At 41.8% G+C, this 17,630-nt stretch overlaps 1 protein-coding gene across 4 annotated transcripts; it reads right to left on the bottom strand.

Moving 5' to 3' along the window:
• Positions 1-351: 351 nt before the first annotated feature.
• On the bottom strand, positions 352-17,433 carry LOC147168931 (uncharacterized). 4 transcript variants are annotated; one of them, XM_086084572.1, is made up of 17 exons: positions 17,020-17,433; positions 14,965-15,073; positions 13,909-14,122; positions 12,443-12,585; positions 11,623-11,785; positions 11,482-11,537; positions 8,047-8,237; positions 7,775-7,885; positions 7,464-7,589; positions 6,004-6,102; positions 5,769-5,927; positions 3,856-4,301; positions 3,007-3,185; positions 2,554-2,617; positions 2,282-2,481; positions 2,006-2,094; positions 352-942 (listed from the first exon to the last, which is right to left on the bottom strand). In XM_086084572.1, the coding sequence occupies exons 1-17, from the start codon at positions 17,221-17,223 to the stop codon at positions 844-846; spliced, it is 2,652 nt and encodes an 883-aa protein (XP_085940698.1). In that variant the 5' UTR covers positions 17,224-17,433; the 3' UTR covers positions 352-843. The 4 variants fall into 4 exon arrangements, with proteins under 4 accessions (XP_085940698.1, XP_085940700.1, XP_085940701.1 ...); XM_086084574.1 differs by having other exon boundaries at positions 14,965-15,076; positions 17,020-17,248; XM_086084575.1 differs by lacking the exon at positions 17,020-17,433 and adding an exon at positions 16,649-16,996.
• Positions 17,434-17,630: the final 197 nt, after the last annotated feature.

The raw sequence follows: 17,630 nt of genomic DNA, 5'->3' as shown, positions 1-17,630 counted from the left end.
CGTTGCCCTAGGTTCTGTCCGGTGTCGGAAGAAACGAGATGAGCTAATGCTCAGCTCATTTCTTATGAATGCTTTTTTGTTACTCGCCATTGCATACGCAGGCTCACTTCATGTATTTTTTCGTACCATTTGTTCCACTTTTCGCCTGGATAGGGATTGCCTATGGGTATGAAAGGCGTTAAATAAATCATCGTTTCTTCTGCTCAACTATGAGGCATGTCAAATGGAATTTTTCACATCCAAAAGAAACGTGATGTGCTTCAAATTCTAATTGGGTTGCAAATGACACTTTTCCACCACATTCTTGTCATCATCAATCTCAAATTCAAGATCCGATTCATAATGGCCATATGTGGAAATCTTGTTTTATTAAAAAACAACAACATTGAAAATGTTGACATTTCAATATAGTTCACATTTGACATTTTTCAAGTTTTCCGCATGTGATTATCATCTCTTGGTGGAAATAAGTCCTGCCAATCAGGATACTGTACAAAAAGTCAAGCGACTGATCCGTGGAAAAGTGACACCAAAATATTCATTAAAAAACAAAAATGTGAAAGAAATGAAATGTCTGAGTTGAAAAATCTCCATGTCACAACAAGAATCCCACAAAACAAGCGATTATTCATTTAAAACTAAATCTGATGCAAAATTCACATTCATCTTTAATTTGAGGTAAAAAAAAAGAACTATCACAATGACTGGCACCGATGAGGTTTGAAACGTTTTTGAACGTTTTTTAAGGCATTTAACAGTGTTTAATAAATAAGTATACATTATATATATATATATATGTAAAAAACAAAAAAAGAAAGCAGCATTAAAAGATCATTTCACAGGTCAGTTGATGAGGTTGGTCACGTTCTGCAAGGCGGCAGCACTCCGATTCAGGGAATGCTCGTGGGGAAATAATTCTCGCAGGAGGAATGACAGGAGCATCTGAAAACAAAAACAAAAAAAAAATGATATTCCTGATTGGAACAGAGACAGCAATGAGCATTTGAGGGCTCAACTCAGGCTGAAAGCCTCATTTGAAAGCTCATTACTTTCTCAAAACCCTGACCCAGTATTCAAAATCGACTTTGAAACCTTGCTTCAAAGCCCAATTTGAACCGTCAGACCAAGATTTGAAACGCAAAGCATCGATTAAAACCCTACATTGAAACCTTAAGACAGACATGAAAGTCTTCTGAGGAGAATAGACGAGAGCCTGTGTACGTGTGTAAGTATTAGAACCCGGCTGGTTCATCGGCAGGCGAGATTTTAATCGGCTGATGTTAGCTTTCTTAAAATCGGTAAAGATTGGGCCTCCGAAGCGTTCCTAAAGGGACGATCAAAACTCCTGAACGCGTCTGGTGAATGACGAGAGCACGGCGTAGGGGAGGGTGACTCTCCCCATCGCATGTTGTTTCTTTAGGAACGCTACGAGGCTGACCTTGCTTTCTTTATACGGCGCGTTTCACATTGCTCGGCAGAGAGCCAGCCGCCATTCTACGTCACAACGCACTGAATGTGTTGCGACGTAAATAACAATGGCGGCATACGTCCAAATAAAGTTTCTACAAAATGTATTCAACTGGAAAAGATTTTTGAAAAATGTATCTCATAGTTATGTTAGTAACAACCAAATAAATAATATACAGCAAACTTGTCATTTCAGTCGGGGTTCCTTTTAAGAATGTATTATTTTTTCTTATTATATTTCTTTAAATGATTGATTATGAACAAAAATCCATATCGGTCAGCCCCAGCATGTACTGCATGTCAGCACAAATAAGCACAATTTAACTTAGAAAATGCTTTAAATAGCTTTCATATGCTTTTGTACCGGACCATATTTACATTGATTTTTTTTTGGTTTATGGTTTTATTGAACATATAAACAGAAAGAAAACACATTACAAGTCTAAAATATAAATTGACATTGCACATTTGTACTGAATGCTGGAAGTAAACCGGACAGTTAAAAAACAAACAAACATAAAAAAACATATTTACTTACGTAAACAAGTGCTTTGTTTTCCTCAGCGTCCTGAAAGAGGTTAAAAACGTTCTCCATGTCCGTCTTCTTGAGGACCAGAAAATGCGAATCTACCAAGATGGAGGGGAGAATATTCAAAATGGGAATCCTTCAATCATTTCGTCCACAGTAATCGTTATATGGAGATTTGGACCGATACATGTCGTCCACTACATACAAATGCCGGCAGAGTGCGTAATGAGTGACTGATTGCGGAGACAGGTCGCGAGTGCTGATCTCGCATATTGAGGCGCGTACATCGAGTGCTGATGAGGTTGTGCGCTCGCTCGCGGGTCTCGCTTTTCTCGTCGTCCGTGCGAGGCGGCGCGGAAAGAGACGCTGCGGCGGCGGCGGCGGCGGGGGTCGGCTGCGGCCAGGCTTTGTCGCACAGCGTTTGGATGTACGCCGCCATCTGCTCCTCGCTCGGGTTCATCTTGTTCAAGAAGGAGTTGACTTTCCTGCGCAGAGCAACGACGCCGGCGTCAACAGATGGCAGCGTGCACGCGGCAGGAGGTAAAGCGTGCACTCACTTTTTCAAAATGGGCATGACGGGTTTCAAAATGGCGTCAAATATGTTAATGAGAATGGAGTTTCCTATGAAGACAACAAGAGTGTTAGCGCACTGTTCAGTATGTCGTGAGGATGCCTCGAGACTCGGCAGTCAAGTCGTCATCGCAATTACGCCCACGCAAACGTTCTTGTGACAGCACAGCTTGACGCGCTTTGACTTCCAACTGTCACTTGTCGCCAAAGGACAACGAAACCTTCCACAAACGACATTTTTTGACATCAAGCCATCTAAAAACAGCAGCGAGTTGACTAAACGCTTGAGGTGCCTTTGAGGTGTAAACGAGCGAGGTGTAAATCTCCCGCATGTTGACAAAAATCTCCAGATTGGAGTCGATTTTTTGGAGGAAGGGCTCAACGACTTTTTGGGCTTGTCGGCCGTATCGTTGTGGTCATGACTGTGAAAAGGGACAAACCTGAAATTTCTTTGAGCAGATCAAAAATAGCTTTGGTGGCCTCCAGCTGTTCCCAGGTTCCTTGACTCCTGGCAGACTGCGGCTCGTCTCCCCTGCCCGAACCCGAGACCGCCTGCTCCTTCCCTTTAGACTTGGCAGACCCGCAGGACAACCTGGGGCTCATCTTCTCCTTCTTGGCCCTTTAAAAGCAATACAACATTTTATTCTCACTTTGGACTGTTGTAAGTAAAAAAAAAATAAAATAAAAAAAAAAATCCACTCTCGGAGGGAAAGTGTCCAATTTTTGGCTTTTTATAAATATCCAATATAAAGCATATGAGAAAATCACAGAGTGAGCTGAAATTGCACCCAATTGTCCAAAACATGTTGAAGTTCAAAATGTCACCATCCAAAATGTTAAAATTATCATTATATGTGGGAAATAAATTTTTAGAGTACACATGAGTAAACATTTCCACATTTAGGCCCATTGCCTCGCATTATAAATCATAATTTTTCATGTTTTTTGATGCACGCTACACCTGATTTTCCCGCGATTACCCAATTGATCCCTTCACTGGGGCATCAACTAAGCGTAGAATTTTTTTCATAAAAGCCATAATACACAAGATGGCGCTAGAGAGCTAATTATCATTTTTGGTTGAGCTGACTTGTGTGTTTCCTATGTCCCCCATTCATATACAAATCAAATTTTGCGTGTCATAAACATTTGATGGTGAAATGGAGAGCTTTGCTACCATCTTGTGGCATCTAAAAGCAATTACAAATCCCAAACGATGTGGGGCGCCAATTATTCCCACGTTTGCCTGCTTGACGTGCTTCTCCTGATTGGTGGAGCTGCCGACCTACCTGGCAGTGAAATGCAACCAGGACGGGCCGTTGTTGGCATCGTCCCCGTGAAGGGTTCCTTCGCGACTGCAGTTTGTGGCGTACTCCGACGGGGACGGGTCCTCGTCGCCGTGGTTTTTGACGGAAGCCAGAGAGTCCTGCGATCTGGATCGGGTCAGTCCCCTGATGATCATTTTAAAGTGCGTCAAAGGGTTGTCGGAATCCTCCGCCTTCTCCTGGGAACAGCCTCCAACGGAAGACTCGGCGCTTAAAGACGGCCGTGGCTCCTTTTGCGTTTCCTCGATGTCGCCTCCCTCGGGCGTCGTCTCGCACGACGAGATGACGATGGTGGGAAGCGAAACGCCGCTGAAGACGCAGCTCGTCTCTGAGGAGCCGGGGACGTTGTCCGAACCTTCTGCAGCTGTGACGATGATTTCTTTCGAGGTTTCCGTCGGTGGGGTTGAGCTCTGAAAGGGAAAGGTTCGACTTGGCTTTAAGCAGCAGAGAATACAACTCGACACATTAAGACTCTTAATGGAAAGCCGTTTGAGGTCAATCTACTCGGACTCTTTATCCTCACTAGTAAATCTACAAATTCAGCACAATAGTAGAACTTTTTTTTTCTTTCCAAGTCATGTTTTCTCGACATGTTACTAGTGAGTCAAAGCTGTGCACTAGTAGACAGGTGCACGTTTCTTGTACTTCTATGTTCTAATAAAAGCGAAACGTGCTTCAACTATTTAGTTATCCAACCTTCTTTTTTTTATGTATTATTTTTTTCCTGAGTCGAATAGTGCAAGTTGTAATTTGCACATTTGTTTGTTAAATACAGTTTATTGTGGTTAGTCTGGCATTTTAACAGGAGTGTGTTCCCTTTCTTCATCTACTGTACACTTATTAAATGCAATTAAAGCTTTCTACTTCTACCAGTTTGTGGAAAAACGGATTCTTTATTATTTAAAAAAAAAAAAACGTATTCCTACTTTGTGTGTATTTTAGTTGCAATTTTCCCTAATGCTCTCAAAGTGCATTATTTCTATTACACTTTCTTATTTCTAAACAAAACTAATATGATGATTTTAAAAAAATATGATAGCATTTTTATGAGGATGACATCAGCTTACCCCATAAAAATAGGATGTAAAACATAAGAGCACCATAACTGGATAGTAAACCCACGGCAGACTGTGTATCCCCCTACAGACCCCGCTAAATATGAAATCTTATTTGCTTGTTTTTTTTCTGCACTCCACTTCCTTCAGAGTTGTGCAATCTCACAGGAGCAATCGAAACAACTGGCGTAAAAATACTGTCCACGCATCAGCACAAATTTGGACTATTTTGCTGCGGCCGAGTCCCAAGTCGGAACAGATTGTCCGTCACTCAAGGCGCTGGAAGACAAACAATGGATACTGGCTACACTTGGACATGACGAGTGACAATAAAAGCGCATCACAAATGTGGCCCTTATAAAAAAAATTATAATCCTTAAAATGAAGTTAAACTGCCTGAGAAAGTGTTTTGACTTTACGAAGGCTGATTTGGGGATGATCTCGTATTATTAGATCTGATGAAGTTGTGCAGGCAAGTAAAGAGCATTTGTCCACTATGTCACAAAGTTTTAATACCAACATTTTGGACATACGAGCACTGGAAATGTAAGTTAAAAACAGCAAGATAGAAAGAACAGGTGCTAACGAATACTTTGAAAAGTGGGTTTTAATCAAATAGAATGCGTTTTCAAAACAAACTTTTTTATATGTACTGTAAACAGAATTTTTTTTTTACTGTGCAAACTGTACAATCTTTTTTTTCTCAGCAATTTGCTTGTGCATGTACTGTTTTCCTCACAAAGGTGTCCAAAGGGCAGTGCAGCCCATTTGATGAGGGCGCAAAGGTTAAAGGTCAAATAGCTCAAATGTTAAAAATGTTACCTCATCATCCTCTTGTCCAGGTGTCAGGAAGTAAGCCAAGCCGCTCAGCAGGCCCCACACGCCTCCGTAATGCTGCTCTTCATTCAGCAGCTTGTCCAGCGGACACAGGAACTGGAACACTGGTTGTGTGTGTCCAATCAGCGTGTCGCTAATTAATTCCTAGGCAAGGCAAAAAAAGCAAGATGCTGAGTCAGGGGTCACGCATTCTAAATGTATTTCGCGTGTGCTTTTTCACCTGAAGGAAGTGCTCCACGGAGACTTTTGCGTTTTCTTTGGCCTCGTCGCTGACCTCCAGCTCGTTGACCTCCAGGATATTGGGCAAGCTGGTGGAATCCTGGGAGTGGGGGGGGGGGGGGGGGACGTGCGGCAAATGGCAATACATAAAAGGACGTCTCTCACTGACGGCCACAAAAAAACAGAAGGAAGAGTTTATGAAAATGCTAAAACTGATTAAATATGTGAATTTTTTTTTCTTCGAGTCATTGCAGTACCGCCAAAAAAGGTTTGTAATTGCCTATAGATGCCACAAGATGGTGCAACGCATCTGTTTCTATTTGACGCCTAATCCTACGGCCTGTCTAAATGAAGCTCCTCCCCCTCAATTAACATAAATACTTGGCAAGACGCCATCAGATGACAACAAAGAAATATTTTTATGTTGGTCATGGATTTGGCCTAAGGACAAAAATTGTGAATAAAGGATCAAATTCAGAATCCACGACTGGAGAAATTTGTGAAATTCTGTATGCCGAATTTGGCCGTTACATTTTGGCAACTGACAATCACGCCATGTTTTTGTGGTTCAATTCAAATAGAGTAATTCACTCTGTGTAAAGAATCACAAGAAAGGATTTTTTTACATACACATACTCACCCACACACACACAAAAAAAAAATAATAATAATAATATATATATATATATATATATAAAAAAAAAAAAAAAAAAAAAAAGAGCAATGATGATGACATTTCCGAATGAACAATACTGAGCTCTTTAAAAAAAAAATTATAATAATAATAAAAAATAAAAATAATAATAAAAATAAAGGATTTTTTTTTTTTTTTTATGATGGACCACTTAAGTTGTGTCGCCCAGTGTGCGGTGGGCCTAAGATGCCACTAGACAACCTTGAAAAGTAGTAGTTGGTGGCAAGGAAATACGCAACTACATTGTTTTAAGATCAGGCCAGGTCGTTCAAAGAATGTCAGACCTTTTGAAGACACCTGCCAACTGTTTTCAAGGGATGCTTGATTCATTTAGCCATGTTCAGCAGTAAAAAGTAAAAAGTTAATATTTTGCCAAAATTAATGCCATAACTTCATTATTGTTCACGTACAATTAATACCTTTAAAAACACATTTTGCCACCTGCGGTCAACTGAAGATGACATCACGCGTGCTCAGGAAACAGGCAACGAGCAATTATGGCTCAGTTTGCTAATGTCACATGATCAAGCCCAGAAAAAAGGTGAGCAGTGCTCGGTCGTTACCTGAGATCTGAGCACCTGTGATGTCATTTTCAGTTGACAGCAAGAGGCAATTTACTGCTGAAAATGTCTTAATGTGTCAAGTGTGCCTTTAAATTGCGGGTGGGAAAATGTTGTGAATGCTCAATGAGGTCTGATTCAAATGACAGGCTTGAAGAAAGAGATCTGATTGGCTTGAAAAGTGTGATGTTGAGCATCCTCGTTTACCTGCCACCTGTTTCGGAAATAGATGACATCTGTGTAATTCTTCTTGATGTCCCACTGGAGGTTTTCAGGACTGTCCTTCTCCTCCAGGTGAACCGTGAAGATTAGCTCGTCGTTTTCCCACTCGGCCTGAAACAGACAAAGGGAGGGGGGGGGGAGGGGGAGGGGAGTGGGGGCGGTTTAACCCAAAAATAAAAAATAAAAGCCCCACCTACGCAAAGCGGGCTTCCAAGGACAAGCTTTTCAAGAGCCTCTGCTGACAAATAACAGGCCCCGCAGGACATTCCAGACTGCCAGTGATATTTAGAACTCACATGAGGGATGCTGACAGCCCAGCGGCCGACGCGCCACATTTCATAAGACAGCTTGAATTCCATCATGTCCTCTTGGACGCTTGTCAGGTAGTTCTCCAGATCGCTGTCCTCCTAATGGAGTTTGGACACAAATCAACAACGAGTCGCTAAATGACTCCCGAGCCGCTCTGCTGGCGTGTCCTACATCCGCGTTTCACATCCAAGACAAGCAAAAACGTCCCATCAAGTGCAGCATGCACAAACGGCAACGTGGACGGACGGGGGAGCCTCACCCGGTCGGAGTCGTGCTGGCTGTGCACGGAGCCCTCCCGGCTGCTGGCTTCGTCCTCGTTGGACGCGTCCCCCCGAGCCGCCATGATCCTCATTACCAGCTCCCGCTCCAGCTTTTTCATCTTCTTCTTCTTGGCTTTCTTGCTCTTCATCTTGTCCACAAATTTGGACCAGCCCGCCTTCAACTTGTTGCCTGACAGATTAGAAAACATGCGGACAGATGAGGGATAAAACAGAAGCAGTAACAAATTCGACTTTGACCTTTGATGGAAGCGAGCGACAGCAATAAATGTGTTCCTTCCAAAGCATAATAACTTTTGCAATAAGACGCCTGATAAATCATCCAACTTGTTCATGATGTGCATACAAATACATCTCATTAGGACGCTTGTTTGTCCACATCATGTATAAACTTGGGCCGGCGTTGCATAAATATGGACACGGCTCATTACAATCGTATCATTATTTGCTCAACTTCGCTCGTCGATGCAGTTTGCGGCGCGCTGGCGTGACGACGGCAAATAAATGAGTTGACATTAGCTGCTTGGACAAACAAGGGAGAAACTAATGAAAGCGCGAAAGGCCCGCTAGTGCAAACATGTCACAAATAAAGACGACAACACACGGGTACTGATTAAACCAGTCTTGCGTTCAGACTGGAAATAATAATAATAATAATAATAATGATCCCATCTGCTCTTCCTGATGTCGCCGCCATCTTCCCGTTTGCAAACAGCCCTTCAATGAAATACGCTTTCACTCGAGGCTGGAATGGGAATAAAATTCAACCTTGTCCCGACTTGCCCATCATTCTCCTTCAACCATGAAGGTACACGGATTTGTAGCTAATGGCACAAATTCAATTCAAATGTGTTGAACTTGAATTTGAGGTCAAATGAAATGACTTGAAGTTGACTTCCTGTGCTTGTAGATGTTTCGATCAATGATTCCGAACCACACTGTAACGTTTCACTGTTGAATACAATGACCAAGTAGTGAAGTGAAGACTGTTGACAAATATTTGACTGCCTCGCTTGAAACACGTCCCGTACTTTCAAGTTAACGTAGCAATATGACCAAGCTTCTTCTCTGTCCGTCCGTATTCCTGAAACACTGCACATAACTGCTAATTATTTATTATCTTTTGTGCATGAGCAATATTAAACACCAACAAAAATAGTCTATGATAAACGGTTTGCAATCGCGATTAGCATTAGCGCGCTAGCATTTGCCATTCATCCATCCATTTTCTGAACTGCTTATTCCTCACAAGGGTCGCAGGGGTGCTGGAGCCTATCCCAGCTAGCTTGAGGCAGTAGGCGGGGCCACAGCCTGAAGCGGTCAATTACCATTTCGGGTAAAAAAAAACACCAACACACACATCAGAATAAGAGGCAGTGTAGCATTAAAAATAGATGTTATTTAAATAACGGTAAACTTGAAATCAGTTATATTTTTCAGTACTCTATCTTCCGGCATTTTTTGCTGACATAAAAAAATAATAATAATTGGATTGTCTTATGCGGTTATTGTTGTCAACTGAGGTCTTGTTTTTGGTTGACTTGTTTGATGTGAAATGATGTCATAAACGGTCAGCAATGATGAATTTCACTACGGGCACCAATAAATCTAAATCTTAAAAAAAATGTTTTTTTAACTCTAATCATCATTTTGAGAGGGGAGAAAGTAGTTCTCTTTTGTTAAGAGCACATACCCAAAATGTACAGAAGCATGTCACACACATTGCCGCGCGTTTGTTCCCTGTAGCGTCCTGCCCAACAGAATAGAGGTTGAGCTGTAAATTACAAGCCATTGGCTTGGACAATTGTGTCCAATCAGGTTGCCGTCTCAATATATCTTAGCATAGCAACTGCTGGCATGTCAACATTTAATCAACCGTAATGAAAAATACGACTTCAAATAGCTGCAAAATCCTTTTCAATCTGCCTTAGCGCTTTGTGTAATATTCTGCTGTCACTCAGCGTGTTGAAAAGTGCCAGTCTCGGCCGGGATACAATTAAGCGCAACAGAAGCTTCATTAAATCACTTCCAGCGGGGCTTTGCAGTAAACAACACAGGCGGCGATAAGAAACGGATTGTTCTGTGCTTGCGTCCAAAACAATGGCGCTTTAGTTACAAAAAGGCGCAACGGGACACAAAGCAAATACAAGTCGTCTCAAGCGCAGATGGTCTGCTCCAGATATTGACATGCAAGTCACCGTCAAACACAACAGGAAGCTCTTCAATTATTCATTCAATACTAAAAAAGATTTCCTTTTCGGGTCTGTCCATATCAATGCCAGTTTAGATCTCAAAAATGGATGGATGTGGCGGCAAGCAAGAAGATTTCAGTCATCGCTTCAGACTTTCTTTTTTTTTTTTTTACCATTACCACTTGCTCATATTTTCAATTCAAGTAATAATATCAAATGAGAGAATGTAATTTGGGTAGGGTTGAAAATGCAGTGGAAATAATTGAATTCAAGAGTTTGGTCCCCAAATAATCCAAGGAGGTAAATATTTAGAATCTCTTCATTTGAGAATTTTTGCGTGAAAATGTGATAAATAGTTCTGTACACGTCCTGAATAATATTAACATTTTGGAACTGGAATAGTTAGAATCAAATCGGCTGAGTAATGGGGAAGGAGGTAAATATGTCAAATGTCTCTTAATTTAGTTGTTTAGAGAAAAGGGGGCAAGGAAGGTTCCCTACTAAACTGCTCAGAGCATAAAAGTAGCAGTTGAAGTAGCAGCGTTGCAATAATGAAGTAGCAGTTGTGAAGGTTTAAGAAGTAACAAGTAACATCTACGGCAATGTCCATCCATGTCAGTGTTTCCCACACCATGTGAATACTTGGGCGGGCCACCAAAGTAAACTGGCCACCACCCAAGTAGATTTCAAGAAAATTTAATCAATTTTTTTTTTTTTTTTTTTTTTTTAAGTGTCGCGATCAGATATACCGCATGTAACATTAGTTCACTGTCACTCACTTGTGGATCGTGAGGTTAGAGGAGAAACAAATAGCAGAACTGGGAACACCCCCCCACCACCGGAGTCCACCCACGCAAGTAGATTTAAAATCTGTGGGAAACACTGCGACATGCAAATTTCAGTTACCTTGTCTATGCTACTGCATATGTTCGTATTAAGCTAGCAGACGTTGATTTAAAGATGAGAAAGTTTAGTTGAACATTTTGATGGCTTAGTTTACAATGTTTAACTTCACTTCAGAGCCGGGTACTTTCGTCTCCTGTCGCTTCCCATCGTTGACGACGTGCTTCCACATATTCGGGTCACTTGGCGTCATTATGCACTCGTTGAAATGTGAGCATCGTCAACAACGGGAAGCGACGGGAGACGGAAGTGCCCGGCTTGGCGTCTGACAAAATAAACATATTTGGACGTGTAAAATAGCGCCTCAAACGTGAAGCAAACCTTTGCATCTGCTTTTGATCCTGGTGCTGGTGGATTCTTCCACTCCCTCCAAGTTCCTACAACACCAGAGACAAGGCACTGAATGACGAACGCTGCGGGGACGCGAAAGGCGCGCGCGCGGGGCGACAGCTTGCAACTCACACTTGAGCGCCGTCGCCCTCCTGCGAGGTGAGAGAGGCTCGTTCCTGGTCGGAGGTGCTCAGCTCTTCCGTAGAACCTTTCGCAGAGATGCTGTCAAGCTGGCTCACCACCAGCTGGTTCAGGTTGTCAGGGTCAGACAGCCATGTCACCAACAGGCCCAAACCTGAGGAGGGAGGGGAAAAAAAGAAAAAAGAAAAAACACTCACTTATCAACACTTCACCAGGCAACACAACAGAAAATAAGCAAAGGATTTTAACAACCGGTATAACGTTACGTAAACCCCCCCCCCCCCCCCCCCCGCTTTAATTGCATTTCGCTTGCACCCCCATTATAACCAGAAATTTCATTCATCTTTTTTGAAAGTGCCTACAGTTAATCATAAGTATGCCGGCTAATTACAACTGATATAAACAGCATTAATGTGGGAGAAAATTGCCATGTGATAATTGCCAACTCAATTATAACGGCATATGAATAAAACGTTTCATCGATACTTGTTTGGGTGCGAGCCAACAGAAATAGAAGCAGCCTGCACTTGGCCGATAATTCTTTAATTATGGCCATAATAGGCATTTAGCGTAAACGCAGTGCAATAGCACAAACTTTAAAATATTAAAAAATGTAGTGTGGTTTTAAAAGGCAAAGCCCTAAAGGGAGATTATAAATCTGCACACACTCTTCTTCTTAAAAAATAAATTCAATAAAGTAAGCGGATACAGTGTGTGATCCTGCTGTTAACAGAAAGGGGAAAAAAAGAAGAAGAAAAAAAAAAACCGCTTGTCCAAGTCGATTGTCCTGGAATCTGGAATGCTTTCTTACCCTTTAACGCAACAATCTCACTCAAGGCACATCGGGCGAGTTGTGGGCCCCACAGGTGCTCGGGCAGCAGGTTTCGCACCAGAGCGTCAGAGAGCTCGCGGAGCAACGCCATCTCCTCGGAGCGGCAGCTCAACAAAATCTCTCTGACGACAAGAAAAACAAGAGCACGGGGGGGGGAAAAAACATCCCGGGATTAATACTTGGCCCGCCAATGCTATTTATCACCGCAGAGGTGAAAAATCACATGTGCTAAATCGTCAAGTTGCCACATTTTAAACATCCTTTTGCAGAAAAAAAAAAAACAGCTATCACTGCAGGTAAAATCCAATAAAGCGCGGTAAATTATTCATGGGCGGTAAAACATCCGGAGGTATTTATAGGCACGTTATTGAGAGCAAAGAGCAGCTGAGGCTGCAATAATTGGAGGAGGGTTTTTTCTTCTTCTTTTGACTCAAATAATGCACAGCGCAGCCTCCAGCACGGCAAGCTGCACTTGAATTTTAATTGCTTGGGATTTCCACTACATTTCTCCTTTCGGCAGTCTTTCCCGACCTTTAGTGAGACAAGACACTTTTTTTTGGACGTTACATAAATTTCACAGCAACAAGTAAAAATGTCACAAAAAATGTATACATACTAATGAGAGCACGTCATTGTTCTTCTGCCTGTCACTATACATCGCTGGCATAGATAGAGTCGATAATAGTCTTCACAGATTCACCCTAATTCATTGAAAATGTTTCATTTCTTTTTTTTTTGCCATACAAGCCACGTTTTCTTCTCTTGCCACGTCGTTGAACTAGCATTAGCATTAGCCTAGCTTTGCTCACTATGGTCATGTCACCGTCATTGTAAAAAGCAGCTACAAAACATGCAGTTGCACAAACAAATTATCTTCAATCAGCTGTTTTTTCTCAACTCATTCACTGGCAGACATTTTCAGTGAAGCAACCCTCTTCGCTCCCAGCTGTTTTACTGGATTTTGACTGATTTTGCAAGGCCCACAGAATATTGTGTTTTATTGCTATAAAAACATGGAACATACCAAAAGAAAGATTAGTCTCTTCTTTCATCAGGAAAAAAAAAAGAATATTTCTATCCGATTTTGTTTTGCAGCAATTAACATTAGATTGTAGCTAAGTTTCATCGTCATTATTCACAAATCTGTTGAAAATTGTGGGGAAAATACATGGCCCTGGTTGATCTCTTATACTCTGCTGCCACCTGCTGGCCATTTTGGGAATAACTACCATTGCTTCAACCGTTCTCTTCAGTTGAGAGGCTGCATCAAAGCCTTCTGTATTAGCATTAAAAAAAAAACAAGTAAAAATGTATAAATATGTTCTATTTTAAATATTACCAGTGTCCCAAAAACATATTTTTTACATTTTGGGAGCAAATGAGTTAATTAACTTACAATACAGTGAACTCACACGGGCATCAATATTGAACTTGCGACTGTTCACCTGTCGGGCTGCTTGGCGTCGTGCAAGTGCTGCGTGAGAATGCGGAGGGCGCCCACCGCCACTTGGCACACGTCCAAGTGGCGCGTGTGCCGGATGACGCTGTCGATCATCAGGTCGTACTCGCCGTCCAGCGCCCGGCGCAGCGGCTGGCGCTCGCTGGGCTCGGGAACGTCGTACCACGGCAACACCAGCCGAGCGTAGGCGCACTGGAAAACTGCGGAGACGCAACAGACCCGGAAATTCGAGGCAAGGTACAACCATCACAAAAAAAAAAAAAAAAAGGGATAATGCTGACATTTCGGAAAAGAACTTAAAAAACTCAGGTTGTCTTAATTTCTCTAGAACGAGACTGGAAGTGGATCAAAAAACATATTCTAACGCTAATCAGTCTGAAAAAAGTTGTATCGAACATCCCTCATCAGTAATATGATGAATTTTCTAAATTAATTATTTTTTTAAACTGTATCCTGCAGTCTTTCAATAGAAAATAAATGGCTGAAACTAAAGTGAAGTTTCTTAACATTTCCCTGTAAATCATCTTGCACATGGACAACGTGCGAACAAAAGAACAAACGTAATTTACTGTGCAAGTGTTATGTTTTTTTACGAGTGCACTAATCGTGGTTACAAGCGCCATTATTTCCCCACTCACAGTTACGACATCCTCTGCGGCCGAGTCGTAAAGAGACATTCATCAAAAGTCGGTGAGGCATGCAAAGCAGGCATGTTACGTCCCGTTGGTTCCGGCTTCTTCAAGAAGAGGTTTGAACTTTTTGCAAGGTGGAGTTTGCCCCTTTTTTCCTTGCGCCGAAGCCCCAACGTGACCGCCTCAAAGTGTGTCAAGTCGCAACACAACACTGCGACGTTTGCTGCCATAACACGACTCGAAGGGAACCAACGCGTCACGAAACCCCTGCCTTGATTAAAATATGTTGTTATTTGTTCAAACAATGGATGCCAACCACTGAGATTGTCATTTATTTCACTAACAGATTTTTGGAGTGACCTCGGCTCAAAGTTCGGGGAAAGTGTGAATGTCGAAAGCAGTACGCCCACCATGCTGCAGAGATCTTTTGACGTGAGGATAGCCGCAGCCCAGCGGGAGCCCGGAGTCGTCGCCTTTTTCTTCTGCAGTTAAGCCGCTACTCAAGTGCTCAACGAGAGTCTGCTGGGAAACACACAGTCATGACGGCCCTAACATTTTGAAATGACACATTATATATTGGAAATTATACATACTTGAAATTACATATCATATTATTATAAAAATGTGCTTGTTAAAAATGTTGCTTTTTCAGCCATCTCTGCACATAGTATTTATTTTTCTGATGACTTTGTGCTTTTCCCCCTACATTTGAAACAAGACGTCCGTACTTTCGACTCAAAATAAGCTTGTAGTTTCAAAAAGGTGTCAGATAGCTTGATTGATGGAGATCTGGGGGACTCGAAACAAGGACAATAGTGACATGGAATGTGAACTACAAAGCACTGACAACGAAAGCAACACATTCAGAAAAGCAAGATATTCCCCATCTATGGCCTTGAATGTTTAACCTAAAAATCATCTAATCTGCGGGGGAAAAACACATAAGGTGCATTTTTTTTCCCCGTTATGAGCTAATTTAGCATTTGTTTCTTAATCAGTCTGCAATGTTAGCAAAGCTACCAGTGCCCAGCACTTTTTGTATGATTTTATTCAGTTTAGGTAAAAAAAAAAAGAAAAAAGCTTGTGTTTCAAAAAATTGAAACATCGATCCATTAATAAATGAAGCTCTTGTAACTTATTTACACTATATTATATACAGTGTGAATGTGTGAGTGCATGAATAATGTATCCATTCCATTGTAAAGCGTCTTTGTGTGTCTAGAAAAGCGCTATATAAATACGATGCATTATTATTATTATATTTGTATTTTATGTATACTCAGCACTTCGTTACACGAGGAATAAGTGATCTACAGATATAGTTGAGACTGTTAGAGTAGACAATATTAAGTATTGTACTCTTTGCGTGTTCAATTAACTGAATGGTGAGATCCTGGTGAAGAAGTCCCTTTGCAAAGGTATCAAAAGCTTTTGATTGACAACAATTGAAATCTCAAGCGGTTTGTTCAGAATTGTGTGCTCGGCTCCCCGTAGCATCATCATTTATTCAGAAAAGTGGGAGACTAGAAGTCTCCACCCATCAGCCCACAATGCACCTGGTTACAACTGAGTGAATACAAGAAAATCTGTTCCCATGGGTATAAATCAGATTAGAAAAAATACAATAACAATAAGCCTGACTCCCTTCCGACACAGCAGAGACCGGCCCTCCCATTAGATAACGAATAAATAGACAAACCCGTTGCTCTTTCTCATGAAAGTAACACAGATAAGAATATATTTCTATTCCTTGAGCCATACTGAGTTAACATAATTATACCTACATCTACACAGCTATAAATAGATACAAAATGGTTAAAATATAAAGTAAAACAGTAAAAATGTATACAAAGTTAACAAGACCCAGACTATGTTTAATACAAAACACATCCTAATAAACATTATAAACGCTTTCATTGCAAATATTTCAACAAGTTTCATCACGTCACTACCATTTGTAGTTATTAAATTTTGAAAATGGGTCAGTTTGACTCGGCTATTACGTTCCAAAAGCATTCCGATATATTAGTAACCATTTTAATCAAAGTAAAGCATTTTAATTGATGAGAAGTTTCGTAGCAAAAAGATACTTACTTATAAAGCTCTTCAACTTCAATTAAGTCCGTTTGGCGCTGGCTATGCTCACTGTTCCAAACGCTTCCCTCGCAAACATGAGTTACAACTCATAGCGAAAAAACGAATACATGTTCTCTTAAATTTGAAAGTACATAAGAGGGAGGTTTAGTACATCACGTGACTACATCTCTAAATCTCCTTTACTCAAGTGTTTATACTCCGTTACTTGCCCTACAGGTAAGACTAAATTTGAAAGTACATAAGAGGGAGGTTTAGTACATCACGTGACTACATCTCTAAATCTCCTTTACTCAAGTGTTTATACTCCGTTACTTGCCCTACAGGTAAGACTAACCGTAAAGTACAACGCGCAGTGTTTGTTGGTTCACCTGGAAAGGGTCGTCGTCGTCGTCGTCGTCGTCGTCGTCGTCGGTTTGCGTGCTGCTCTCCCGGCCGCTGTTAGCCAGCAAAAGCGGCGCGGAAAGACAGAAAAAGAAGAAACAGACAAAATACTGAGCCAGAGCTCGACCGGAGTCGGTCAAGTACCAAAACAGGCCCAGCGTCACCGCGATGGACACGCGCCATCCAAACATCTTTTCCTTGCTCGTCCCGCTCGTCCTTCTCGCCCTTTTCCACCTCACCGCGCCCTCCTTCGGCCCCGGGTCCCAACATGGAGCGGATTGCGGGCCGCTGGGCCCGGCAGCATCGCGAAAAAAACAGACGGCGAAGAGACCACGCTGGCGAGCCCCGGTTCGGAATTTCGGAAAACAGCAAACAGGCGGCGGAGAAGCAGCAAAAGTTTGGCGAGCGGGCCACTTGAACACCGCGCTGTGATTGGCTGAGCCCGGCACGCGTGGCACTTCCAGGTGATGGCGCCGACTACAGACCACTTTGTGTAACTACGGATCATTTTATTAGATAGATAGATAGATAGATAGATAGATAGATAGATAGATAGATAGATAGATAGATAGATAGATAGATAGATAGATAGATAGAT

This window comes from Leptonotus elevatus, chromosome 9, assembly GCF_054856555.1.
Source record: "Leptonotus elevatus isolate MCC_2025b chromosome 9, RoL_Lele_1.0, whole genome shotgun sequence".
Taxonomy (NCBI): Eukaryota; Metazoa; Chordata; class Actinopteri; order Syngnathiformes; family Syngnathidae; genus Leptonotus; species Leptonotus elevatus.
This window is presented reverse-complemented; position numbering and strand designations above follow the sequence as displayed.

Coding starts and splice junctions, on each gene's coding strand:
- LOC147168931 (XM_086084574.1), bottom strand. CDS start 17,223: ATGTTTGGATGGCGCGTGTCCATCGCGGTGACGCTGGGCCTGTTTTGG. Junction 12,586..13,908: donor GACGCCAAGCAGCCCGACAG/GTGAACAGTCGC, acceptor TCTTGTCGTCAG/AGAGATTTTGTTGAGCTGCC. Junction 2,095..2,281: donor CAACCTCATCAGCACTCGAT/GTACGCGCCTCA, acceptor CCATCTTGGTAG/ATTCGCATTTTCTGGTCCTC.